At 41.8% G+C, this 27,352-nt stretch overlaps 3 protein-coding genes across 3 annotated transcripts; all 3 read left to right on the top strand.

Annotated features, from left to right (window-relative positions):
* Positions 1-1,487: 1,487 nt before the first annotated feature.
* LOC145447297 (uncharacterized) lies at positions 1,488-4,674 on the top strand. Its single transcript, XM_080325731.1, has one exon. It carries the CDS (start codon positions 2,749-2,751, stop codon positions 4,330-4,332), a length of 1,584 nt encoding a protein of 527 aa, XP_080181857.1. The 5' UTR covers positions 1,488-2,748; the 3' UTR covers positions 4,333-4,674.
* Positions 4,675-4,717: 43 nt separating this feature from the next.
* Positions 4,718-5,933, top strand: LOC145447298 (intraflagellar transport protein 46 homolog). Its single transcript, XM_080325733.1, has one exon. It carries the CDS (start codon positions 4,718-4,720, stop codon positions 5,780-5,782), a length of 1,065 nt encoding a protein of 354 aa, XP_080181859.1. The 3' UTR covers positions 5,783-5,933.
* Positions 5,934-7,840: 1,907 nt separating this feature from the next.
* On the top strand, positions 7,841-12,902 carry LOC145446986 (large ribosomal subunit protein eL36-like). Its single transcript, XM_080325395.1, has 4 exons — positions 7,841-7,957; positions 8,132-8,233; positions 11,862-11,996; positions 12,735-12,902. The coding sequence occupies exons 1-4, from the start codon at positions 7,880-7,882 to the stop codon at positions 12,846-12,848; spliced, it is 429 nt and encodes a 142-aa protein (XP_080181521.1). The 5' UTR covers positions 7,841-7,879; the 3' UTR covers positions 12,849-12,902.
* The last annotated feature ends 14,450 nt before the right edge of the window (positions 12,903-27,352 follow it).

The raw sequence follows: 27,352 nt of genomic DNA, 5'->3' as shown, positions 1-27,352 counted from the left end.
ATGCCTAGTTCAGGGGTGTCAAACTCAAATTGCATCGCGGGCCGGATCGAAGTCATGAAATCGCTTGTGGGCCGGACCAGTCAACGGAATCCAAAATTTTGCCGCGTGCCATTGCTTTTCGCTGGAATACTTTATTATCAAGCATATATAGATAATACACGCAACGTAGGGGTTTCATTCTAGCAATCTAGCGAGTCGCAACACCATTATTTGCGAGCAATGCGAAAATACGATGTTTGTCCGGTTGAATACAGTTAAGAACCGCTAAAACAATGTATACAAGTATACATATTTAAGTGTTCTCTTTGCTTCAGTCCAGGCGTGGCCAACCTGCGGCCGTAAGAGGAAATTTGCGTGGCCCTAGACACGCAATTCAAATAGTATGTGTCGGCGGCGGTCAAATTGCAATTCGAAGTTACGAATTGACTCCTGATTTCTTGAAAGATTTTAATTATTCTTGAAATTTTCTTCGTGCTGCGCGCGATTCAATGCGATTACATTTTTCGATTTTAATGTAGTAGCACCCTTTGCAATCAGAGCCCCACAATACAGATGCGAACATCAGTGGAAAATGATGCGACTCACATGGAAATATCAGCTCGGAATCGTTTGCTCCTCACTATACTAAAAATCCTGATGGGAGGTCAAAAAATAACAGCATGCTACAAAGTGACTAATACCAATTGGCCCACCCGAAGATGCATCATAATTTATAACTTGCTTTAAATTTTCGAAAACACCCCTACATCAACTCTATACCAGTGAGTCTGATCACACGGGATGAGAAAGGATAAATGTTTGAGGGTAATATGTAAAACTACTAATATCAATGACGAAATTCATTGGTGAATCTGAATTTTTATCGCGCTTCGCGCGACTATGAGAACCTTCTTCCTTAACATTACCAGTGACCACTCGCGATTTTGGTACGCATAGTAAGTCTATCATTAAATACATTAATCCGAAGTTCACCAGAAATGGACATAGACACTTTAACCTGGCTATTTGGCGTCCAGCAGCTCGTTCATTACGACTATGCCCTGGAATGCGGCCGTAGGCTACACGAGTAGTCGAAATGCGGCCGTGAATGGCAAAAAGGTTGGCCACCGCTGCTTTAGTCATAATCTGGCGTTAGCCCTGCGTATGCGTTGCGACGAATACAAGATATTTAACTGTCAACGCGGACGTTGTAATTTGGTTTATTACTGTGGATATGATGGATAATATAATCTTTTTTCAATGTACTCAGAATTGTTATGCGGGCCGGATAAAATCGTCTGGCGGGCCGGATCCGGCCCACGGGCCGTATATTTGACATTCCTGGCCTAGTTCAATAGAATTTGTTAATACACCTCGCATAGGTCAAATACGTGATTATGACGTCATAAATGGTGGAAACGCGCGTAACTTTCTAGGTGGTACGCGAGCACTGCATAAAACCTCAAAATGGTACGTGGGTGGAAAAAGGTTGGGAACCACTGATCTAAACGGACGAAAAGTCTTCCCGGAATTTACTGGATACACCGTAGGTCCGTAGCCATCACAAAGCTGTTTACGACTTACCGTATAAGTATTCGGTGCTTATTGAATAACCGATCACTGCTATACTACACGCGTACCAGGTCCTATAGACAACCGAGTGTTCCATCTAATTACTTTAAAAAAGTATAGAAGTGCTTCATAACTGACCTATATAGACCTCAAGACCTGCAATGCAATGACAATAACTCGTCCAGCCGTCGTTGTAACATATATATACTGGTCCCCCGAATTTCGTTTCCTCTATTGCTGGTAATGACATAAACGCAGCATTGTTGTGTCTGTCGTCTAATCATATGGAAGAGGCTCAATTGACTTTTAATTGACACTTGACAGCCCCTGTCAGTCAACGGCACGCAGGATCACGCCAACTTGGTCGCCAGCTGCACATGGTCACAGGTCGTTGGTTTATTTAAAAAAAAATGAAGTTGATGTTCTCAGCCCCCACAAATGCTATATTGCAGTTAGTATGTTGTATATAATGTTTTGATCTAATGCTTTGGCCAGGCCCTGTTGACTGTGGTCATAGTATCCGTTGGTAAAGTATGTGCACCTTACCAGTTGCTAACCATAAGCATCTGATCTGTTGTCACTTGGCAGGATTTATTTCAAAAAATGCACCGAGATTCCATCCAGGTGACAGTCTGTTTTATCATATAATACCAGTACTTAATACATATATAAACGTTTTGTAGAAAGCACTATAATAATATGATCACTAGCATTTAGTTTATATTGCTTTGTATTTTGAAGTAAATTGAAATAGCATCACACACATCTTGCGACAGACTCCATACGCTCGTGTCGTCATGCCGCAAAATAGGTTTTGCCGCATGAGGAACATCCCCATCACACGCAATTAATTGGGGAAAAGGTACCTTGATTCTACCCTGGCTCCCTGTAGATGCAGATTGTACAACGTAAATGCGTTTCATGTTCGGAATTTTAATCGATTGATAGCGCCTGGCCCACTAGTCTTATTTATTACATGTGGCGTCACGTTTGGAGATGTTACAATCTATATAGATTTTCCATTAGCAAATTCTGATTCATTTCACGAAACTTTACAATGCCAAAATATACCGGTGTTTAAACATATATATGGATGGCATGTTATTTTATATTATCAAATCAAATAGCCTACTCAAGGAATGTTCTTCAATAATTCATACCGTTATCTATTTATATTTAGCCCCTTAATTCCTTCTCATGTCTACTCCCGCTTGCTTTCCTTTCACTTTCATCTTGGGTCAACGTTGGACAATGCATTCTGAATCACTTGGTTCGTCAACTCAACAGCGAAATCCCAGAAAATTACGATGTTCCATCCAAGGTTGTGGATCCAGCTTTTCCTCACTTGAATCGCAGCAATTTCATGAAAAGTATTTTCACAGCGATGGATTTACGCTGAGCGACAGAGACGCGCAACAAAATCAACCCTCTGCTTCGAAAAAGGCGGAACAACTGTACTGCCAGGAAAAGGAATGTTTGGCAAAGTACGGAAAAAACAAAACGTTTAAAAGCTATTCTTCATTAAAACAGCATTACATAGACACCCACGCGAGAAAGATATACGAATGTCAAAAGTGCGGACAAAAATATTCGGTGCCCTCCAAACTGAAACAACATCAGCTAAACTGTGGAGTAAAACTGCAATGCTCATGTGGAGTGCAATATTACGGAAAAAGAGGCATCATCGCTCATATCAAGCTTACGAATCATAAGTTACCAGACTCTGCCAAGAAGTACTTCGAGAAAAAGCAGAGAGAAACACTGTCGCCTACACGCAGTATTGACACACGCAGGCGTAACAAGAATGCTTTGAAGACGAATTCGTCAAAGAGAACTCCAATTCCGATTTTGCCGAAAGGAAATACACCCATTGTCTATATCGCTAATTCATCGTCTACAAATCAACAACCTGCCTCTGTGCACAGAAATGATCCACACCCCATCAAACCTAAACCAGCACCACTAAATCTACGAAATAAAGGCAGGTTTGTTATTGATGTCTACGGGCCGCCTGAAAACTCGTTAAATACTGTTCAAACTCACGCCAGCGCCCCGCAATCAACGCGCACAGTACTAAAAGTTGACTCCTTGTCTACTGCAATGCTAACATCAGGTATCAATTCACGTACACCTGCTCAATACACCGAAATTGACAGTTTACACGTGGGTGAAAGGAGCAGTCAAGACAAGGAACAGGCTGCCCAAGATTTTTCATGTCAAACCGATGACCTTCTTTCGTGGCTCGACTCGGAAACGGTCAAATGTAACGGTCTGTCGGAAAACTCGACCGCCACCATCTGCACACAGACACTGCATAGCATGAATTCTCCCGACAATGTCACGCATGCTCAACCAATGGGAAATCCACACTCTAAAAATGTTGCCCAGCACGAAACGCAAACGGATGATGAGTGGATTTCGGCGTTTTTACAGGACGATTCTGTGGCGATGGATCAAGCTACTTCGTTTCAACACAGCGATACCGCCACTAGCCCTTTGCCTTACTGCACTGTGATGCCCGAACAATTGTGCGATATACAAACCCAAACCAGTTACATGGAATCAATATCTCACGTTACAACCCAGACTAATTTGGCATCTTGTAGCGAAGCTACAGAAACTGATTTTGACGATCCTATATTGAGTTATATCGTAAGCGATAGCCAGACACAAACAGATGGCGCTCGCATTGCTAATGTCGACTCTGCTCACACACAAACTCCTTACTGTTGTGAAGATATAGTGCAACTACTCAATATCGAAACACAGACTGATGCGTGAACTTTAGTTCATTGAGCCATGAAAATGTTACATAATATTAAATTTTGTATATTTGTATTTCTTGTTGGTAATGTAATTACCACATTATTTCCACTGCGCAAAGGTATCGGCTCATTGTCTATGCCTATATTTTTCTGTGATTCATGTTTCTCATAGCCATAGCTTTTCGTTATTTATCGGGCTGGCTGGGCACATTTCCATGTTCATGCTGAGTTATTCTCAAATTCTTGAGTAGAAGCATGATACTCTATTTTGCCCAGGCCTAGTTCTTTATTGGAACTCTGCTCATCAAAGCTTCTTTTACGATCAATAACCAACATTTCCTTTTTTGTTCAGAAATAATTCACGCACGAGATACCCAATGTCAATGTGACGGAATCGGTACATGGAGGCTAGCGACGATCAAGCAAAGGTTGTGGTTAATCAACATTACGACGAAAGCCTTGATGTTAACGACTCAGAGGAAGTAGCCAGTTTGTATAGCTCGACCCCGAGAAAAACTCCGACGCCGCTACTTCAAACTTCCGACCGGAAGAAAATGAACAAATCCCCGTTTGAAGACGATATGGAGACGTCGAATGAATTTGTCGACGATACTAACGAGGAAACCGCTGTGGCTAAACCAGAGAAAATTCAGCAACCGTCTCAATTGAGATCCGAAGGCTCTACCGGAAGTGAAGGGGATTCTTCAGATGACGGCGATACTTCCTCAGATGACGACGATGAAAATGGGACCGCGTTGGAAGGAGCGTACGATCCCGCCGATTATGAAGCGTTGAATGTATCTCAAGAAATCAAAGAATTGTTCCAATACATCACAAGGTACACGCCGCAGACGATAGAGCTGGAACACAAATTGAAACCGTTCATTCCGGAGTATATTCCGGCAGTAGGCGACATAGATGCGTTCATCAAAGTAGCCAAGCCAGACGGTGAAAACAGTTTACTGGGGCTGGCGGTGCTGGATGAGCCTTGCGCCAAACAATCGGACCCCACCGTCTTGGATTTGCAGCTGAGAAATATATCAAAGATGACGGGGATGAAGGAGATGCAAGTGAGAAGTTTGGAGAACGCGCAGAAAAACACGAGAGCGATCGAATCGTGGATTTCAAGTATAGAAGGCCTGCGACGAACGAAACCTCCTCAAAATGTGCATTACATCAAGAGCATGCCGGATATCGAACAGCTGATGCAGGAATGGCCCGCAAAGTTCGAAGACCTGCTGAAAAGGATCAATCTTCCCGCTGCGGATATGGACTGCGATTTACAGAAATATATCGACACAGTGTGCAGCATACTTGATATACCCGTGTACCAGGGGAATAGAGTTCAATCCCTTCATCTTTTATTTAGTCTGTATATGGAGTTCAAAAACTCGCAACACTTTCAAACCTCGAGCCCTAATGTGCAGGCGGATGACGACGCGCCTCAGGTTATGACCTTTGATTAGATGTGTCACCCGGGCTTGGTGGGCAATATGTACCGGTCTACTTATTAGGTTCCGTGTATGCATTCATATTTCATATAATATTGAACTGTGCCGTTGTGTGAATTTGACACTTTTTCTGAATATATAAAGATTGCTGCTTTGCAGATGTTGAGACTTTGTTTTGATTCATGGTTATACTCCGTTACTGACTGGAGAATCCACCTCCGGGTAGATGATTGACGCTTATGTGGGGCACTGTTATGGCGTCATTGACTGCAGTGTATAAACTTGCATTTATATTACGGAAACGAAGTGATATCGGTAAGATTTGAGCTGCTGGATACGGTTAACCGAAATTTCTGAAAGTCGTTGACCCTGGTAGCCAGAAACTAGTCAGTACCACTGTTGAAATTCGGCCTAGGCGACAGTTATTACTATTAAGTTGCATGTTACTAAAAAGTAGGTAATTATCAGCCGTGGGTGTTTTATTCCATATATATAACCAGCAATTGACGATTTGCACGCTCGCTGGCGCCTGCAGAGAATGAACACAAAATGCAATATCAAAGGACGTAGGAGCAGTGGCGTGCAGCAGTCACATGACGGTTCTGGCTCTCCGCCAAGGTCGGGATTGCACACAGCACGGAGAGATGGCTAATCACGAGCTAGTCTTATGATCCAAACAGGAATCGGACTAAATCACACGAACTTGATTCGACACTAGTCTATATTTATGCTTGTTTCGTTAACTTTATCTTACCATTGGTGTTTCAAGTTTCAACTGCGAGCCGTGCGTGAAAGGAGCTTCTCATTGAATCTCAAGATGACGAAGTCGTATTTACCTTCTACCATGAATGATGATCGGCTATATATCCATCGATTCTTTATAGAATGAGACTTTTGTAGTTGGTGGTATTTGAGTTTTTCGTTAATAACTCCGGGATTACCCACCGTGAATGATATTTTTGCCTGCAATTCAACTGCAATAACTTCACTTCTACAGGTTGGAATTTAGTCAAATTTGTTTGCATCGTTTCTGAAGACAACTCAACAATTTATCATGCGGTTGCCATATAAATTTAATATTTTTTCAATTTCTCAATAAATTAACAATTTAAATTGACTCAGTGAATAAATCAGTGATTAACTGGAATCAAAAAAATAAAGTTATTTTTGTACAACCGTTTACTGTTTTTCGACTGCAATCGTCATTTGCACCAGAACGATATTCTATATTCTGGTTACGTAGCTGCAGACTTGTAGCACGGCCCATTTCTATGCGGATCAGATGGTGAGGCGGTTCTATTATTTGCCCAACACATTTGTTCTCCATTTCTTGTCTTTTATTTTTGGCCTTAACGCCGGAGAAAGTGAGGCTTCTTTCTCAAGGAATATAGAACTTCTTGAACATGAAACTATTTCAAAATTTGCTGCAGTCTAGTTAGGGTGACATCGTCAACGAAAGCGAAAGGCGCCAGCTAATGATCCTTCGCCACTGTATAGGGGTATCGCAATTGTCATTGTGCTGTCGATCCCATTTCACTAGGAGGAATGAAATCTTGGGTCTGGTTTCAATAGGCTATCAATCGTGCAGCATAGGTGATGTGCAATGTATATTATATCATTGGTGATGTGTAAGCATAAGCAGTAAGCACCTATACTTTGGGCATCCGCTCTCCCCTGGTTTTCTTCAATGTATAATTTTTCTGAATATGGCACGCAATTTCACTGTACAACAATTTATAATATTCACGTCGCGGGCAGTCAATCGTCGTTATTGGTTCAAATACCACTAGATTGCGAAAAGACTTGAAGTAGAAACGACTTAGTAACGTCAACCACAGCCTAGAGATAGAACTCAATTGAACGTCTTAATACGAGTTAAATGCACACAATCAGGGATATTGAGTGATTGCAAATAATAGTAAGTAATCAAAACGACGAGGAGTCGCAGTAGACACTAGAAATTCGTGCCATTTGATTATAGGTAGTTTCTGGAACCAGGTAATTTATTTTTAGACATTGCTTATTCTCTCAATTCCACCCATTATTTATTTTCGAGCCCCTTTGAGATCTCGAAAAAATAGGTAAGTTAAACATGAAAAATATTACAAAACAATGTCGCGAGCCATATGTATAGTTTTGCCATCTAGTGACCGTGAGCGTGGGATCCTTTTAGCTTTGCTTGTCACGTTGGTGGGTTGCTTTTTCATTTTAATTGCATATATTCAAGTAGAATATTGCTTTAAATAGGTATCAATCTTAGTTTATCAACGTAAATTGGCCATAATATTTTCACAGTATAGGTTTTGGCCGTTCACAGGTTGTGCTGTATGGTCGTTGCATGATTTTAACCTTATATATTTTCAGGAAAGCAACATGGCCGTTATACATGAAATGGTCTTTGGCCTCAACAAAGGCCACAAAGTTACAAAATTGGAAAAAAGAGTCAAGCACTCAACACGTCGAGGGGTATGTTATAAAATGGATTTTTTAAATATACGGCTTATGATATTTTGATACACTACAAAAAAAAATTAGACAAATTGGTCTCAAAATTAGACAAATTTGGTCTCAAATTTAAGAAATGAGGATGATTTGGTCTCATTTTACCACCCACTCACCATAAATGCTATTTTCGACTCAGACAACCATATATATATTGATCTGAATAGTACATGTGAGTAGTAAGTGGCATGTACCTTGATAACTATATCTAGTGAATACCTTGTAAACTTAGTTCAGGATCATCTCAACACTGCAATTTCTGGTCTCTCTCATCCTTCCCCTCCTCCGCTCAGACCCCTAACACTGAAAAGGATGCCCCCGAGGCACTGCTACTATTTTCGATCAATTTCTGGCTTACTTTTGAGACATAAAGTACTTGGTAAGACTAATTGGTCTTTAAGACATTTTTTCATAAAAAGTCACTTTAAGATAATAAGATAAAAAATGTCTTATTTTTTTTTGTAGTGTAGGTGACATCACCTCAGAATTTTATGAGATATACTGTTATACATACAGTACAGTACAGCCAGACTGGAATCGGTGGTTGTTTTCGACAACATGTTGTGCGTGACCGACGGATTTCTCGCGTGATTGGAAAATTTCATCCGCGTGACGGAAATATTTTCAGTTATGATTCGATACTGAATTACTTATTGAACGTCACAATGTGCTGAAATAGACGCCGGACTAGGGTTACGCCGTATATTCACTGTTGCGCAAATGCCACGCTTGCTTGCGTTCATTGTGAAGCGCAAGCGCCTTATTCTGTATTTGGACTCTGGTGTCACTTTGTGATGTCATCATAATTCATTAATCGGCGTGATCTGATACTCTGATAGTAATGCTCGTGTGACGTTGCGCGTGCCGTTGCCACCGATTCCACTCTGGCAGTACAGTACATTGATTACTGATGTCAATTATGAGTTGAGTGAGCTGCATTTGGTTTAAATTCATATAAAGACGAAACGAATAGGGCGCAGTATACCATCCTTTTGTCCTAGATGTTTTTGCGACGATCAAAATTTTTAATGAATCTTGTTATGCTCTATGCTGGTTGTCCATAATCTGTGATGGTATATCTGGCTACCTACACTCCTATTTTATTGTAACAAATATTTGGCAGGTTATAATTGTTGAACATGACGAGTTCCTAGGATTTCGTTGATTGTTGTAGTTATAGGCGCTGAACTTTAATTTTCCCTAGGTATGCGAGATCGATGACGTCACAAAGGGATGACGTCATAGTGCGCCAGAATTGGCAAATTAGCCGACTCGCAAGCGTTCAATATCACCTGGCACTTGTATGGTGACAAAATTACGATATGATTAAGCAGGTCGCGTAGCCAGCCGGCCGCTTGCTGAATTGATTGAATCCATTTCAAATTTACCAACCTAGCATCAGTTTATTATGGTTAAGAACATGCACCAATGCCGATAATACATCGATCGGACCAGCATCCTTGTGTAATATACTCGACACATCACGCTACCATAAGATTACCAACTCGTGCGACTGTGTAGTCAATTAGCGAGCTCGCAATCTCCGCAACATATTCGCCAACACACGCGCCGACAATCGGGAGATTTCAATCAATCCGCCTCGAGAACAAACGAATACGCATCTTCGGCGACGGTTAATAAGGTTGCAGGAATTATTTTCCCAAATAGAAAGTCTGTTCTGGACTCTATTCATTAGTGACTTTGATTTCATAGGAGTTAGAAGTTTCAATATCAAGAGCCTGCAAGACATTTTCTGATCGTTCTGTTTTAGTATTAGCTTTAGTCAAAATCAATTACGCCACTGTCTGTTCACGGTCAGTATGTATTTCAATCAATTCCGTCCATGTTCAATGTTCATTGTTCAATGTCTGAGCCAGTCTGACATCACAATCACAGAAGAAGCGATAGTTCCGGCCGGCGCATAAGATATCATGTTCCTTCACAGCAGGAGATGACAATCGCAACGTTTCGCGCATACAGAAATTGACATCTTTAGTATCGAGTTCTCCGTCTTGTTGCCTCGCGTTGCGTCTTCTGACCGCTCGCGTTTGATCAAATATTCAGGCGCATAGCCGAGTTGTTATGGAGTATGTTCTATAATGGAATCCGCATCGATTTCAGGTGGTTCAAACCTTTCTCAAAACTCAAGCCTTGACTCGCATCTTCTGATGGTTATTGGTTATGTTTAAGTATTAACGGAAATCAAGTACGCATGTACGCACAAGTCACACATTTTTGCGGACATTCGATGTCAGTAAGTTTCGTGATATCAATCTTTAATCACAACCGATAGATAGGAGCCAAAGCATGCTAGGCCGGAGACGCGATAGTTAGGCCGGCAATGGTATACTTCGAACCACGCAGACGCAATTGTGTAGGCCAACGATGTTATCGTGCGCAGGCCAGTGATGGTATAGTGCGCACCTGGCCTATTGCAGATGCGATTCATCAAGCCAGCGGAACTAGACCTGACGGAGACGCGATAAATCAGGCCTGCGACGATTGCGCGCGGTAATCAATGACCTAATTCCGCAATCATCTCAGCGTAGAGATCTCGTTGCGTTACATTGTGCACAAACGATTCTCGCAAATTGGAAACGCGCTTCCGGCTAATTGGCCGTGGCCGCGCGCAACACTGACAAAATACGGACAACTGAATTGTAACTGAAGGACGGAGTTTTGTTAAGCGCCTAAACGTATTGCTGCCGGTTTACTTACGTGTTCAGCAGCACTACGAAACGCTTATTTCTAAATCGATCAATTCACCAGCCAGTCAGTAACAGACCAAACCGAATTCTGGGTATGCCGCATACCCAAAAAAATTCCTAGGTATGCGCGGCATACCTAGCATACCTGAGTTCAGCGCCTATGGTTGTAGTGTATCGTAAAAGTTTGACTATAGCCACAAGCCCACAACCACAATGAGCATCGAAGTCTGTGCCTAAATTGATGATTCGTAATATTAGGCGAGAGGTGGTGTAGAAGAATATGAAGACCATCATGCCGTTGAGGATATTTGTAATTTGCCATACCAGCCAGACTGGAATCGGTGGTTGTTTTCGACAACATGTTGTGCGTGACAGACGGATTTCTCGCGTGATTGGTAAATTTCATCCGCGAAACGGAAATACTTCTCACTCTAATTCGATACTGAATTACTTATTAAACGACACAATGTGCTAAAAAAAACCTGGTATACGCTGGACTAGGGTTACGCCGTATATTTGCTGTTGCGCAAATGCCACACTTGCTTGCGTTCATTGTAAAAAAGCGCAATCGCCTTATTCAGTAGGCCTATGTGGACTCTGGTATCGCTTCGTGACGTCAGCATAATTCAGTAATCGGCGTGATCAGATATCAATGCTCGCATGACGTTGCGCGTGTCGTTGCCAGCGATTCCACTCTGGCATACCAGTTACTCTGCTATAAGGAGTACTGTATGTCAGACTGTGATACATTTTAATTCTTGCATTCACTTGTTGCGATATTTTATGTGACCGTATAGTTGGTGTGAGCATAACTCGTACCCTAACCCTACACACCGGACCCACATTTACATGGCTGTAATCTGACAACTGTCTTTTTTTCCTAGAAACTGACAAAGAAGACCAAGTTCGTCCGTGATCTTGTTCGGGAAGTAACTGGCTTTGCCCCGTATGAGAGAAGATGCATTGAATTGCTGAGAATTGGCAAAGACAAAAGAGCTTTGAGATTCTGTAAGAAGAGGGTGAGTATCCACTGTCTGCAAATGATTTGAGATACCTTATAGACCGTGTGATCATATTTTGTCCTATTGTACACAGCATCAAATTTTGTGGATAAGTACATGATTGTAGACTATTTGGCCCATGTTGGTTTACGGCAGTGGTTCCCAACCTTTTCCGATTCACCACCCCCTTATCAAGCTCGACACAAATCTTCTTCCCCCCTCCCCTTATATTTAAGTATCCAGAAAAGAGGACAGATAAATGATAAATTTATCACCTACCTCCGATAACTGGTAAATTGACTGAAAAAAAAGGTCATTTTTCCGAGTTGGTGCTTGAAAAAGCAGTTTCCGTGGCTACATTGTTGAGTTGTCCCAAGCCGTCTTCACATGCATTTTTGGGCGTGTAAATTAAATACATGTCACCGGACGTTCCAACGTTATCGCCCCCTTGTTTCTTGAAGTCGCCCATGTTGGGAACCACTGGTTTACAGGCTACTTTGATATTATGTGTGAATGGTGTTCATTCATTATAATAGACTAAGAAAAAGAAGCTAACCCCTGCGGCCTGCTATGCTATGTCATGTTTAGTTTTGTTTGATATTTGATTGTCGGTTGATCTAAGCGTTGACTCAACATTTTCCAGTAATGTCATAATTTGTTTATCAGTTGGTTGAATGTACCCAAAGCATTGAAAATATGTGTATATATTATGTAATCATATTTCTTGAGTATCATTACAGAACTCTTTTTTTTCAGCTCGGTTCTCACATTCGTGCCAAGAGGAAGCGGGAAGAGATGCAGGGAGCGATCCAAGCTCAAAGGAAAGCCGCAGCTGCCGCTGCTGCTGCCTCGGCCGCTGAGAAAAAATGATTTCTCTGTTCCTGAAATAAATATGGCGTGACAATGTACTCTCAAATTTCAAAATGTTCTTCTCAATATCCCAGTTTGAGTGCTGATACCTTGTGCGGAGCGTGTTAGGAATTACTCTCATTGAGTATTGTTGCTTATTTGCTGCCCAGCAATATTGCTGACTTTGAGACTAGGATATTTGCGTATCCTGTTAGAATAGGGTTGCTATACGTCCGGAATTTCACTGAAAAAACTGCGTCAGGGAGGAGATTCTAAGATATGCCTAAAGGTCCGGAATTTTGAAGGCTTGAAGTAGGCTCAAAAGTTTTTCGTAAATCAACAAACAATATTATTTTCAAGCAGCATTTTGCTATGCGAAATTTTTCTTCGTGATGCGCGCGAGGTAATATGGGTATTAGTATGGGCACCAGGCACCACCCTCGCAAAAAAAAAGCAATGAAAAATAAATATGAATAACCATCATTTACTGATAAAAGTATAATTGTAATTGCAGTTTAAGCTAACGGTATATTTCTAGAGTTGGTTAAGGGCGATTGGATGCTTCAGTCCTTATCATGGGGTCGCTTGCTTTTATGTGGGGATAGCGATGATGTTGGACGCAGTGTTGGGATCAAGTCACTACCTTCGAGTCATTGCAGATTTTGACTCGAGTCCTGTCACAATTCAAGTCATTTTGGAAGGATGAGTGATGATTTAAAGTCATTAGATTTTGCTAGCTGTGTGTAAAACAGATTAATTGATCATTTATCTTGAATCAAATATAGCGAATACCTAGTTAATTACACATGCAAAAGACATTGCTAATAAAATACGTGCGTAACTGTACAGTGTACATGCAGCTACATGCTGCTGTCAGTTATCATCAGCCGAAATATAGGACCTAATACGAAGATTCGAGAAGTTGAAACAAATTGTTATGGCAAAATAGCCTGCACTACCCATCTACACAACCGTGAGAACATAAACACAGGAACTATATTTGTTCGATTTAAATCACACAAGGGGGATGGTCTAGGTGAGCACTGCGCAACGTAAGCATGAAGAGCCGTCTAAGAAACAGAGACACATTGCTATTTACATTAATCTTGCACTACTACTACGACAACGTAAGCTGTGATTGTTTAGTTTGCGGTCAATTTATTTGTGATCTAACAATCGTTGATCAGTGTATCGTACAATTAGTGAATGACTGGTTGCTCTCACAAGTGACACTGGCGTATCTCGAACAATCCGAACATACACAAGGTACAGTGATTATTCGACACCGTTTACTTGATGACTTGAAATTGACTCGTAAATTTTGCTCCGAGTCACGAGTCAATTCCCATTTTTGAAGCCCCGAGAAAGTCAAGTCATTTTTCCAAAGTGACTCAAGTCAAGTCATACGGAAAAGTCATGACTCGAGTCATCCCAACACTGGTTGGACGTAGTCAGCTTCCTAGGCCGTGAGTATAAGTTTGGGCACGCTGAAATATTTTAGTAATCAGCTTACCAAGTTTTGAGTTGGGCCAAGGAACATTTTCAAGTTGGAACTGAAGTCGCTACCATAAAAGGTTTGAAATCACTGGATGTGCAACCAGCTGGTGCATTTTTTTTTTATAGTAGACTAATATATGGACGAATCAATATTATTGACAGAACTCATTCATAAAATTTAGCAACCATATGCATATAAGTAAGTGACAATAGAGGTTACATCGATCACCCTATGGTGTGCCCAAGATCAGTGCTTTTTTGGGCGGAAGGGGGCAGACGAAATATTGTTTCTGACCTGATTAAAATACACAACCGGATAGCTGCACCGATCCAACAGCTCGCGGGGCTATCAAACACAATCCCGACAGGCCAGACACGGCCCGCCAGAAGATTTCATCCGGCCAGTGAAGAAATCTATTGCGCTCGAGAAGGTTAGGTGTGGCCTTCGAGGTAATTCTCGAAATTATTTATGACATCAGGTACAATTGCAAGGCCAACTAAAATTTGATTAGCACGACCGCGAAATTTGATGATGACTAAAACAACAGTTCTGACACATTGACGTATCCAGGGGTCAGCCACATTTATTCCAGATCTTCGTATATGGCCATGAAGTAGAATATTTCATAGCAGATTTATTTGACTTGAAATTTTTCTCGGTACTTCGCATGATTCATTGTCATTGTGATTCATTTCTTGCATTCAGTATTTGAGCCCCCTTCTGAAAATCATAAATACATATTATTCACAGAATTGAGTGTTGAGTCTAACTATATTCGCAATTAGGAGATACGGCTTCGCTTGTGCACTTGCAGCGAGATCGTCGACAAAACATTTGCCCAAAATGATAGAGGCATGTTCACTGATACCGTCGATTTTGCTATGTCTAAACGTCGAATAATCCTGTTCTTGCCAAATATATGGACGAATCAATATTATTGACAGAACTCATTCATAAAATTTAGCAACCATATGCATATGAGTAAGTGACAAAGAGGTTACATCGATCACCCTATGGTGTGCCCAAGATCAGTGCTTTTTTGGGCGGAAGGGGGCAGACGAAATATTGTTTCTGACCTGATTAAAATACACAACCAGATAGCTGCACCGATCCAACAGTATCGCGGGGCTATCAAACACAATCCCGACAGGCCAGACACGGCCCGCCAGAAGATTTCATCCGGCCCGTGAAGAAATCTATTGCGGGCCCTAGCCAGAGCTCACATTACAGATGGCCCAATTAATTAGGTATGTTCCACTCCATTCCTGTATATAATCGATGGGCAATTCTTTGCTAGTGTGGCGTCATGTTGACAGACAAGGTGTTACACAGCATTTTTAAATCCGCTAGTGGACGCTAAAGAGTGTCCGGAATTAGCTTCACAAAAATATGGTAACCCTGTGTTAGAAGGGTTGATCAGAGCAGTCGAAGCTTGAGCTATTGGTCAATGGTGTGCAGGAAATTGGATCATGATTGACCAGTAGTGACCAAGCCGATGCTAGTGAGAGGTTTATGAGTGTCCCGCGCGGTGGTTGTTGGTGTTCCTGGAAATACGTAAATTATTAAAAAGTAAAGTATTCTGTTGGCAGGTTTATTAAACTTGAGTTTCTTAACGATTTTATAATGGCTAATGAGAAGCCGCCCCGAAAAAATTAAGGAGGTAAAAAAGGACACATAAACGGAAGATTTATTCACGTAACTCTGATCAATGGTGAATTTACTAAAAAAAAGACCATTTTCCGAGGTCAAAAGTGGTTCCCAAATTTTGTGACACAGAAAAATTATATAACGCTCGCAGCACACTTACAAAAATGTGCCATTTGAGAAAAACTTAAGTGGTGATACGATGACTATGCTCATTTATACGAACATATATGCGACTGGAACGAAGTTATATTGGCTTGTTGACGATATACCCATATTTCGTCATCAATTTCAAGCAGTCTCACACGAGCGCAGCTTTTAATATCATTCAAAACAAAGAAGCTATGTTCACATAGTCATGAAGATACAAATGTCAATGCAACTTGGATCGCTTTTGTGCTTATCCTGATATAGGTCAGGAGTTGAAATGAGACAACCATTTTTGTATAAGCAGCATTTTTAAAAATGGGATGTTTCGTTTATATCAATGAGCTGTACGTTGTTTGATGTGATCGCTTGTCTCATTGCTTCCAAATGGACTTACTACCAGGGCTGTGGAGTCGGAGTCGGGGTAATTTTCGATTGATGGAGTCGGACTCGTGAAAACTATAGTAGCTGGAGTCGGAGTCGGAGTCGGTGGGAAAATACTGACTGGAGTCGGAGTCGGAGTTTGTGAGAATGACTATGACTTCGACTCCGACTCCAACTTCTCTATCATGAAAACATTTGCTTTCAAAGAATTTTCAATAGAATTTTTATGTACCATCAATCACTGTTATTATTAACCATACAGATCAGGTGCGGCCAGCCCGTGGCACGCAGGCCAAATTTGGCACACGAGAAGGTTAGGTGTGGCCTGCGAGGTAATTCTCGAAATTATTTATGACATCAGGTACAATTGCAAGGCCAACTAAAATTTGATTAGCACGACCGCGAAATTTGATGATGACTAAAACAACAGTTCTGACGCATTGACGTATCCAGGGGTCAGCCACATTTATTCCAGATCTTCGTATATGACCATGAAGTAGAATATTTCATAGCAGATTTATTTGACTTGAAATTTTTCTCGGTACTTCGCATGATTCATTGCCACTAGATTTCTTGCATTCAGTATTTGAGCCCCCTTCTGAAAATTATAAATACATTTTATTCACAGAATTGAGTCTAACTATATTCGCAATTAGGACATACGGCTTCGCTTGTGCACTTGCAGCGAGATCGTCGACAAAACATTTGCACAAAATGATAGAGGCATGTTCACTGATACCGTCGATTTTGCTATGTCTAAACGTCGAATAATCCTGTCCTTGCCAAATGAGCCCAGTGGTATACAGATGCGACCCCCAATGTATGTTAGCGACATATTTATTGATATAGCTATAGCCTAATTCAGTCGTTATCTTGCAAAAAAATTTCGCGCTTCGCGCGACCATGGGCTGATTGCGCACTGCACAGTTGCATGACATATTGTTATCAATTTTAGAGCGTATTAATATAAGTCTTGTTTGCAATGTTACCTAATTCGGCTCGCTCCTATCGACGACTAAAAAAAGGTTATCAACATTCCAGTTGCCCGCGCAATGGCTCTTAAATCTCAGGTGTCCCTTTCGCCGAAAAAGTTGCCCACCCCTGATATAGGCTAGATAAAATAAAACATTACTTGCAAGTTACAACTCAGTTGCAGAGGGAAATAAAATCGCAAGATGCGTTTTCGCGATGCAGTCAAATTGATGCAATTTTTGGAATTATACCATGATACTGTGACAGAGAAAATGCATCGGCTATGGTTTTGTAAAATTGTAAAAATGATGTAAATATGACCAAACGATACTTCCCACTTGACAAAATTAAAAATGTCTGTAGTGTAGCTTATAGCTGTTTGGGTCGAATAAATGATCAAGAAAGACTGCAAGTTCCAATCCTTGAATACTTGATTAAGTACATGTAGACTAGACATAGGCTATGGTCTTTGACTACTTAACTAAATTCCATTTATGACCAATGTCTATTATTAGTATAGTAAGAGTGTTTGTGCTTGTAATCAGGATAGTGTGAAATCACAAAATTAGTAAGTTCAATTTCTGTATTAGTTGCTGAATCATACACAAGAGCTAAACTTAGATTTTTTATCTACATTTTTACTATACAGGATTGGATATCTGCCATATTTGAATGATTCATACATTTCAGGATATTAAAGAGTCCATGTAATAAAAACTTGAATAAGGAAGGATATTTTGCAAATCTTTATTTCATGTTAATTGCATAGTGGATAATTCGAGCTGTGCCACAATGAAACAATTTAGCATGCCACAGTTAATCATATGTTTGCATATGTTTAATGGTTGTATGATAGTCATTCAACCGACAATGTGGCATATAATTTTCGAAGTAAATTGGTAATAATGCTGGAGTCGGAGTGGTTATTTTAAAGACCCAGGAGTCGGAGTCGGAGTCGGAGTCGGTACGTTTAAAAACTCAGGAGTCGGAGTCGGAGTCGGTATATTGAAAATATGTGGAGTCGGAGTCGGTGGTAAATTTTACCGACTCCACAGCCCTGCTTACTACCCATCAAAACTTGTGAAAAACAAATCGTGAGACGAAATATTGCAATGCAAGTTGAAGTCCAGACAGTGTGCTCAGGTTTTGTGGAGTAATTTTACGTAGGGTTACCAACTTACCGTACGTCCTCTTTTAAGAGGATTTGTCCTCATTTTTGAAAGTGTACTCGGAGGACCCCTGAATGTCCACTTTTTTGAGATTTTGTCCTCTTTTTGAGAATTTTTGTTAAATATATGCTAAAATCGACACCGAAGTAGTATATAATGCTCCGCCGGGTATTTCGGAAGCTGGGCCGGAAAGCTGAGCTTTTTTTAGTCAACCGACTACGATGTGGGAGAAATTACCATTTTCAGAATTTTCCTCCAGTGTTGCAAGTCTGAAAATTTTGAAAAAGTGTCCTCTTTTCAGATTACCAAAACATGGTAGCCCGGCCTATTTTATGTCGAGGAGATGCTTCACAAGTAGCGTGAAACGAATCTTCGACACATAGCAGCCCACATGTTCACATTAGAGGTCGACCGATTATTTATCGACATGGCCGATTATCGAGGCCGATATTTAGAGCTTTCCCGATTATCGATATCGGCCTATGAAGGCCAGTAGTATAGGAAATGTGCGGAACTCGCGCATGCACCCTATTTACTTAAACAAACAAGAATTATGAATATAAAAGATAGTGAAAGAATTAGCTCATTCTCAATTCTGCAGCAATACTCGAGGGGATTTCCCTTCTGGCTGTGCGGCAATTAAAAAAGGGGGATTGACTGAGAGAAAACGAACAAAGAATCTCGATTGACCTTTGTACTCAGACTGGAGTCATTCTACTTGTACTTTTCCACTCGCCTCCTGATTATAATACATTGTAATTTTACTGTATTTTTCCACGATCCATAGCTGACCTCGGTCGTAGACGACGGTGATAATAGTTGCCTGCCCTGACCCGTTGTTCCGTGGTCCAATTTCATGACCTGGGAGCAATAGCCCGTCAAACTGGTTGACTTATCGTTCCGCGGTTGATTCAATTTCGTGTATGGGGGGGGGGGGTCATAGGAATAATTGCCGGTCGTGACGTCAGTATAGTTTTCTTCTGATCCATGAGATCCTGGTGCGTGTTTTAGGTGCCCATACGTTCGGCTGTGTCAGGTGACGCTTGTGGCCTGTCTCATACTGTCGTACTTGAACCAGCTTGCTTTGTTGTCCACCCAGACAGTAACGAGAAATGATATGTTATTATTATAAATATGTGTGTCATTTCGAGTCATACCGAGAATCAGAATGAATGTCCTAGTAGAAATTTGTATTAGGCGACCCGACATAGATTAGCTTAAATAAAGTAACATTATGAATATAATAAGTAATTAAACAAATAGCTGATTCTCAATTTTGCTCACATCAACGTGTTAACCCCCAGTATTACGTACCTAGTATTCGGTGCAAGCAACAAATGTGGCTGTTCCATACCTATACCGCGTTCTAGCGTCTTCATAAGGACAGACAGTCCCAACCAAACAATGTATTTATGATGGGTTCTTTTACTGCTTCACGTCTGGTCAAGCGTAATCGTGACGGTGCTTGTAAATGATATACAATTTACCGCGTCATATTATTTTTGTATGCTGTATAATGTACACGAGGTACAACTTGAATCGATCAGTTGGCGAACTAATGCTTTACCCGTCTGTACGATCGATCGCGAGCTCACCACGCACTTGTCGTTCGAGAGCGACTCATTTCGCTATAGACAATCAGTTGTGTTCGCGTGTACCGTAACATATCCTCAACACTTGTTATGCCAACACCTCCAAGCATATTTACAATATCATGCTAAGGAACTATTGCTTCGGCAGCCACGCACTGTCGTTCGAATTCGACTAATTTCGCTGCAGACAATCAGTTGTACTCGTGTGTGTCGTAACATATCCTCAACACATGTTATGATAACACCGCCGAGCATATTTGCAGCATCATACTACGGATATATTGACTCGACAGAGTGTTACTATAGAAATTAAACATGGAATGGCAACGATCAATTTTGCAGCTTCGCTCCGCTTCGCCGGGGCTGGAATGAAGAATTGTTTTGCGTAAGCGACTGTAGGATTTCTGGCAATCCAAAAGCTATCTTCCCGAGCGCAGAAATTATTGAATCTGGTCTTGATCGAAAGCTACTGTTGCACCGATTCCGAAAATATAAATTAAAATATTGATCGTGTGCTGATCCACCTAGAATATGTCCTCCAAGTCTGAAATATCGGCATTGTTTAGAACAATCGGGTAACCGCAACACAATAGCCATAACAATGACCCGTTGGGATCAGTGGACTGACCTTATTTGGCTGAAACGCGCTCGGTGGGGCAATAATGGCAATGAATTGTGGTAGATCATACGTTATGTGATCTATAGCCTGAGGTGAGGTGTAAAGTAGAGTGGGAGATTTCGAAATCGGAATCCACTGCGACTATAGGATTGCAAAATCAAAGTCCAAAAAATCCGACTGGCACGTAAAGTACTGGTTTCTCCATATATTAGGCTGGGTAAAATGTAACATAAATCCAACTCTCAAAGACACTGCTGTAAGGGGAGTGTCGTTGTACATTAATTTGCGTACAGCGAAACTTTGTATGCGGTGGTGCAATAATGAGGATGAATTGTGCCAGATCACGTGAGGCAATCTAGCCTTCTTTCGGTGAGGTGTAAAGATGAGCGGGGAGATTTCGAAATCTGACTCCACCCCGACTCGGGTTGCTAAATCAAAGTCCAAAAAATCCGGCTGGCTCGTAAAGTCCTGTTATTTCCACATGTTGTGAGGGTAAAATACAGCATAAATCCGACTCTCAAGGCCATTTGGCCGCATCCAGACTGGCTTCGCTGAAAACTGATGAAATCTGCGCCGGGTCCGGAGATGTTTCGTGACCTCCTCCGTCCAGACAAGATTGTTCTGCTGTAATATAGGTGTCGTTGTATAAAAATTTACGTACAAGGAGACTTGGTATCGACCCTTTGGCGGAATTCTGTTTGGTTCGTCTGTACAGGTGTTATTAGTGCGATCAGATTTGGCACCTCAAGGAGTATATTGGTAAAAATCACACAACGATGACAATAACTTTACCGGTCAACATACGGTCAACGGTCAACGATGCGGTGTGATGTACGTAAATCAGCTGTGATCAATCGAGCGTGACACAATCGCTGTCAGTCATCAATTTGCGACTTGACAAAACTCGCGTTTTCGGGTTGACAGCAACACAGTGCGATATATTTGATGTCCCCGTCGACCCTCCTATTTTAATGGGGTTACCATGCGGCCTCATTTAGGGGAGCATATGTCCTCCATTTCCCAGATATGTCACCCAATTCACCTAAATGTACTCTCTTTCTGTCAGTTTGTCCTCCTTGTTAGCTCAACATTTCCAAAAAAAAAACACCACGAGTAACGCAAAATGTGGGCCTAGATTACGAAAAGTCGGGTATTTACGTAGCCAAATCGGAAAAATGACCCTATGATGGTATTGTGCAGGCTATTACGTGGATACGTGGGCGTGTGTAAACATGTGAATAGTAAAAGCGCCCCAAACTACCGTGAAAAAAGATCGAGCGCACTCGACCATGACGGGGCCACCTTAGTACAGCCAAATGATCCCATGTCGTACCGGGAATAGCCGAGGTGGTGGTACATCATTCTCACAAAATGTACTTTGGAACGCGTGTGAAATCGACATCGTCCGCTACTCGACTGACGCAAGTCGCCACTGCAGTCCCTCTCTGTGTATACACAATGTGCTGAGCACTGCAGATCCAGACGAGACTACGCATTCTGGCGAGGTTATCGAGATAGCTGGAGCGATTTACAACACATGCTACATTTACTTCAAACGGAATGACAAAATATGGTTTTGGAGTACTCAAGTAGTTTTAAGGGAATGTCAGTATCGTGATATCGCTTTCTATCCTAATTATAAAAGAGTAGGTCCCCATAAAACTGTCGAGCTCAAGCACGTTGGTAACTGTGATAGTAGACAAAACTGACTCGAGTACCTCAGAAATAGTGACTGTATTTCGTTGCTGACCACGCGTCTGCTTATTCACACCGACTGACTCTCCTATAGTAAGCAACTGCGCCCCCGTCATCTTCTTATTGCTCAAATAATTTTACAATTCACGAAATCCAATCTCATTTGTCGATAGTTTTATCAGCACAAAAGTCACAGTTACACAAGTCTCGTAAAAAGGTGTCGATACACTACAATCGTTTTATCGCCACTATTCAACTCATAGCCCGATCACGCGACTGACGTTTCCGCAGATCAATTTTTGACGTTTGATCAACTCTTGCCTGGTTATGGGGTTTCTAATCACAGGGCGATTGAGATTAGGGTGTGTCTTTTCGATACGTTGCGCAAACTCGATACCTTTCGTTCGGAGTACGTATTCACACTGCGGAAACCATTTTGCATGTTCTGTCCAAACCTCGTCTTCACGGTCCCAACGAAGCCCGCCGTCACAGTAAAAGCATTTGGTTCTGTCCGAATCAACGTAGTAAAACCCCGCTTTTGCTAACTGTTCAACACTAGCTCTAATTTTATTCGGTTCCCAGCCCTTGTCGAACGTTGCGATTCTTTTTGACAACGACGACATGAGAGGGTTCACGGGTTTAAGACAAGGAAATAGTTGCTCAAGACATCGCTTTTCGTCCTCGGAGGGTTCCTCTGGTTCTTGCAGATGTAAAGTGAGACGTCGTATTTTGTCGTCAAGCAACTTATCCAAATTGTCTCGTTCGTACTCGGTTAACGCCACATTCCCCGAATCGTCGCCACGTGCGAAACAACAATCCGAGCGATACGTCAAGTGTATTTCAGATATATCGTCTGTAGGCCTCCAATTGCGTAGAACGCCGGAGCAGTTGAAGCACTGCGTTCTGTCCAGGTCACCGAGGTAGAATAAACCTTGTTTTGCCAACTCGCCGACCGCCCGTGGTATGGGATAGCTGGGCCATTTCTCAAAGGTTTCGCGACGCTCCGACTCCTTTCTCAAGTCGAGATTCCTAACCCGATACTCGTGCTCTCGATCAACGATATTCGCAAAGTTGATGTTGGCGTTTCCAGCGGCTTTAAACTGTCTCAGTAAACTTTTGAAATTCGATTTCACAATAGGTATGTTCAACGCGTCTCGTACACAATTCGCGTCATGACGCCGTGCACTCGACCCGGTCCATCTTTCGAGGTACGCACTGCACCCAAAGCATTTGATTTTGTCTTCAAATCCTAGCCAGTAGTATCCCTCAGACGCTAAATCGGTGCGTGTTGCGTATGATACTTTAGAGAATTTGGCGAACGTGGCGAGTCTGTATAATTCAGTGCGGTGTGAACCGGAAGCGATATACACTCGTTTCTGTCCGGGCGGATCAGAGTATCTCTCCATTGACGTTATGCCAAGCTCTTTCATAAACATGGAGTACTAAGACAGAGCTTTTTGTGTCTAAACGTGCCCCATAGGTCAACCGAGTCGGCTCACACATATATTCCTAGTTTATCCTTGAGAGCTGTATAGATTACCGGTAGCTGTACTTTTATGGCTGATTGACAACCGTTAGCTGTCGCTATTGCACCATTTATATATGTGTTTACCAGGAGCGGGCAACTTCTGCAATCCGCGGGGTGTGTATAGCAGAGTACCTTGGCGGTGCGTATTGCTGAATAGATGCATTTTTCGACCACCGATCAACATATACAAGGAATAAATCGTATTCAATCAATGTATTTTAGCAACAGCAATGTCACTACAAAGTCATATCTCGCCGATAATAACGAGGACAATATGGATTTGAGAACCGTATTTTTATACAGGCACCGCCATGTCTGCTTATCCCTAATCAATTAACACACGGTGCAATACTTAAATAAGATTTCATAGTGGTCTATAAGCCTGATACCCTAAATTGACAGAGATATCAATTCATTACAGTTGTTTTCTAACGACGCTACAGACAAGTATCAGTAAACACAAAACGAATTGTCACACTGTTGCGTCAATTCACCGACGACTCAGTATGAGACACGCTCGACCAACGAATGTGCATGGGACAACCGAAACAGGTGACCTTGCGTGGTGGGTATTTTCGATAACACCGATACGGCAACTTTATTCTCTCTACTGGCAATGTGATGGAGAGCGGCTTAATTCACCAGACAAAGGCTGGAAGCAACAACTAGCAAAGACAAATCTAATGGCCACACCGACATTCACAGGTATTCGATAGACCCGATCATACCGAGGTCATCCCACTTCTGTAATGGCACGGGTACGAAGCATTTTGAACGGTGTTGCTCGGTCGTGGTTTTTGGCCTTCCAAGACCTCTGTTAGCATCAGTCTATCTCACTGTTGGAGTGCCAATGTCAAACGTCGTAATAGTGATCACTCGCTCATGTGTAGAATATAGAAATTGACGCCTGTCCTATTTGCACGACCCCATGTCTTTTGGTAAACCCGCTAAAGCGGAAAGTCACTGCCAAGCTGGACAGTGGACATTGATTGATCGTTCTCTTGTTTGCGTCGATATTCGCTCGTGCGTGCTTTCATGTCTTTGAATGTATGTTATCATCGAGTGGGGTCATAAATAGACAGGGGGACAAATTTGGTGCGTTTCAACACAATATGCGTTTACCACATCTCATTCCGGCCCGTAACCGATCGTTTACCGCACTTTCTATACGATAAACGTCGCTTTTTACACATAGGTAAGCCGATGATCTGTGAAAACACAGGCGCTAACGTGTCATTTCATTATTCCTTCAACGTCACATGACCACCTATGTAGGCTTTTTGGGTGCCCACCAATACAGTGTTGAAACGTGATCCATAGGGCCCCCACTGCGTGCTATACGCCTAAATAAATATGTTTTGTCGAGTTTACACCTGGTGTGGAGCAGTGAAGTGGGGGCAAGAAGTAAATTAGACAACACAAACCAGTTGATTACATCGATTAATATACGGGGGGCTGATAAATTTTGTCAAGTGACTTTTGAATGGATGTTATTTTTGCCACATAAACCCCCACTCTGCATGTAGTTTCAAATAGTAACGTAATTATTGGTGTTTCGTTGGGTTAAAGGCACTTTGAACGCTGCTGCTTGGTCGGTGGTATGTAGAGTGTATACTTTGTACAGCGTACATCAAGTTGAAATTTTACACTCGTCGGACAAAACACGGCAAACGTCAAGCATTAAAATCAACCGGTGCTAAAATAATTCATCCGGTGAAATTACTAATAACCTATGACCCGAGTTTCCGGGTCCCCGTCATACCCGTAACTATGTGTTTGGAGGGGCTGACGTGCATTATCGGGTGTACTGTAAATTCGGCTAGTACGCCAAGTCCCGTTATTCCGACATATTGTGAGGGTAAAATCTAGAATAAATCTGACTCTCAAAGACACGTAGCCGCATGCAGTCCAGTCCGACTTCGCTCAAAACCGATGAAATTCGGGGTCCGGAAACGATTCGTGACCACCCCCGTCCAGGCAAAATGTTTCTGCTGTCTTTACGCGATATGCGGGGTTTCGTTGCATATTCATTAGCAAACAGCGAAACTTTGTATCGAACCTTTGGCGGAATTCTGTTTGGTTTGTCTGTACATGTGTTGTTATTGCCATAGGGTTCAGCACCACAAGAAGTATATTGACAAAATCTTATCCATCTCACAACGATAACAACTTTACCTGTCAGCAAACCCAACGGACATCACTCATCGTTCGAATGCTTGTAATTTTGATGCGGTGTGATGTACACAAACAAGCTGTGATCAATCGAGTGTGACACAAACGGTGTCAGTCGTCAATCTCCTGTTTGACTAAACACGCATATTCGAGTGGGCTGACAGCAATGCGATACATTTGATGTCCACATCCCTATATTTATAGGGTTACTAAAGTCCTCCTCCTTTTCCCAGATATATACAACCTTCGCCAAAATGTCTTCATTTTTTGTAAATTTGTCCTTATTTTCAGCCTATAATAACAAAAAACACCACGAATAACGCGAAATGTAGGTCTGGTCGATTTCGGTGAGTGACCTTTCATTTAGCTAACTCACACAACACAAGTAATTAACAGGTATTTCGGTAGTCGAGTCAGAAGAAATGACATTGTTTTCTAGTCAATCTAATGAAATTAGCGGTATAAATATAAAAATACGTCTTCCCCTCTCGTAACTTGCAACCTGAGAAAAACGTGTACCGCAAAATATCCTCAACACCACCCAACAAAACATAGTTGCGACAAATATCATACTATGGACGTATTGACTAGGCGGAGTGCTACCGTAAGAGAAATGCTATTTGACCCCGTCGACCTAGCCTTGGATTTACAGTTGGAAAATTCCACCAGAAGAAGCTGTGATCGACTGTCGCAATCGATGACGTTTGCCGTGTTTTGTCCGACGAGTGTAAAATTTCAACTTGATGTACGCTGTACAAAGTATACACTCTACATACCACCGACCAAGTAGCAGCGTTCAAAGTGCCTTTAACCCAACGAAACACCAATAATTACGTTACTATTTGAAACTACATACAGAGTGGGGGTTTATGTGGCAAAAATAACATCCATTCAAAAGTCACTTGACAAAATTTATCAACCCCCGGTATATTAATCGATGTAATCAACTGGTTTGTGTTGTCTAATTTACTTCTTGCCCCCACTTCACTGCTCCACACCAGGTGTAAACTCGACAAAACATATTTATTTAGGCGTATAGCACGCAGTGGGGGCCCTATGGATCACGTTTCAACACTGTATTGGTGGGCACCCAAAAAGCCTACAT

This window comes from Botryllus schlosseri, chromosome 9, assembly GCF_051294905.1.
Source record: "Botryllus schlosseri isolate E-star chromosome 9, Bs_hap1, whole genome shotgun sequence".
Taxonomy (NCBI): Eukaryota; Metazoa; Chordata; class Ascidiacea; order Stolidobranchia; family Styelidae; genus Botryllus; species Botryllus schlosseri.
This window is presented reverse-complemented; position numbering and strand designations above follow the sequence as displayed.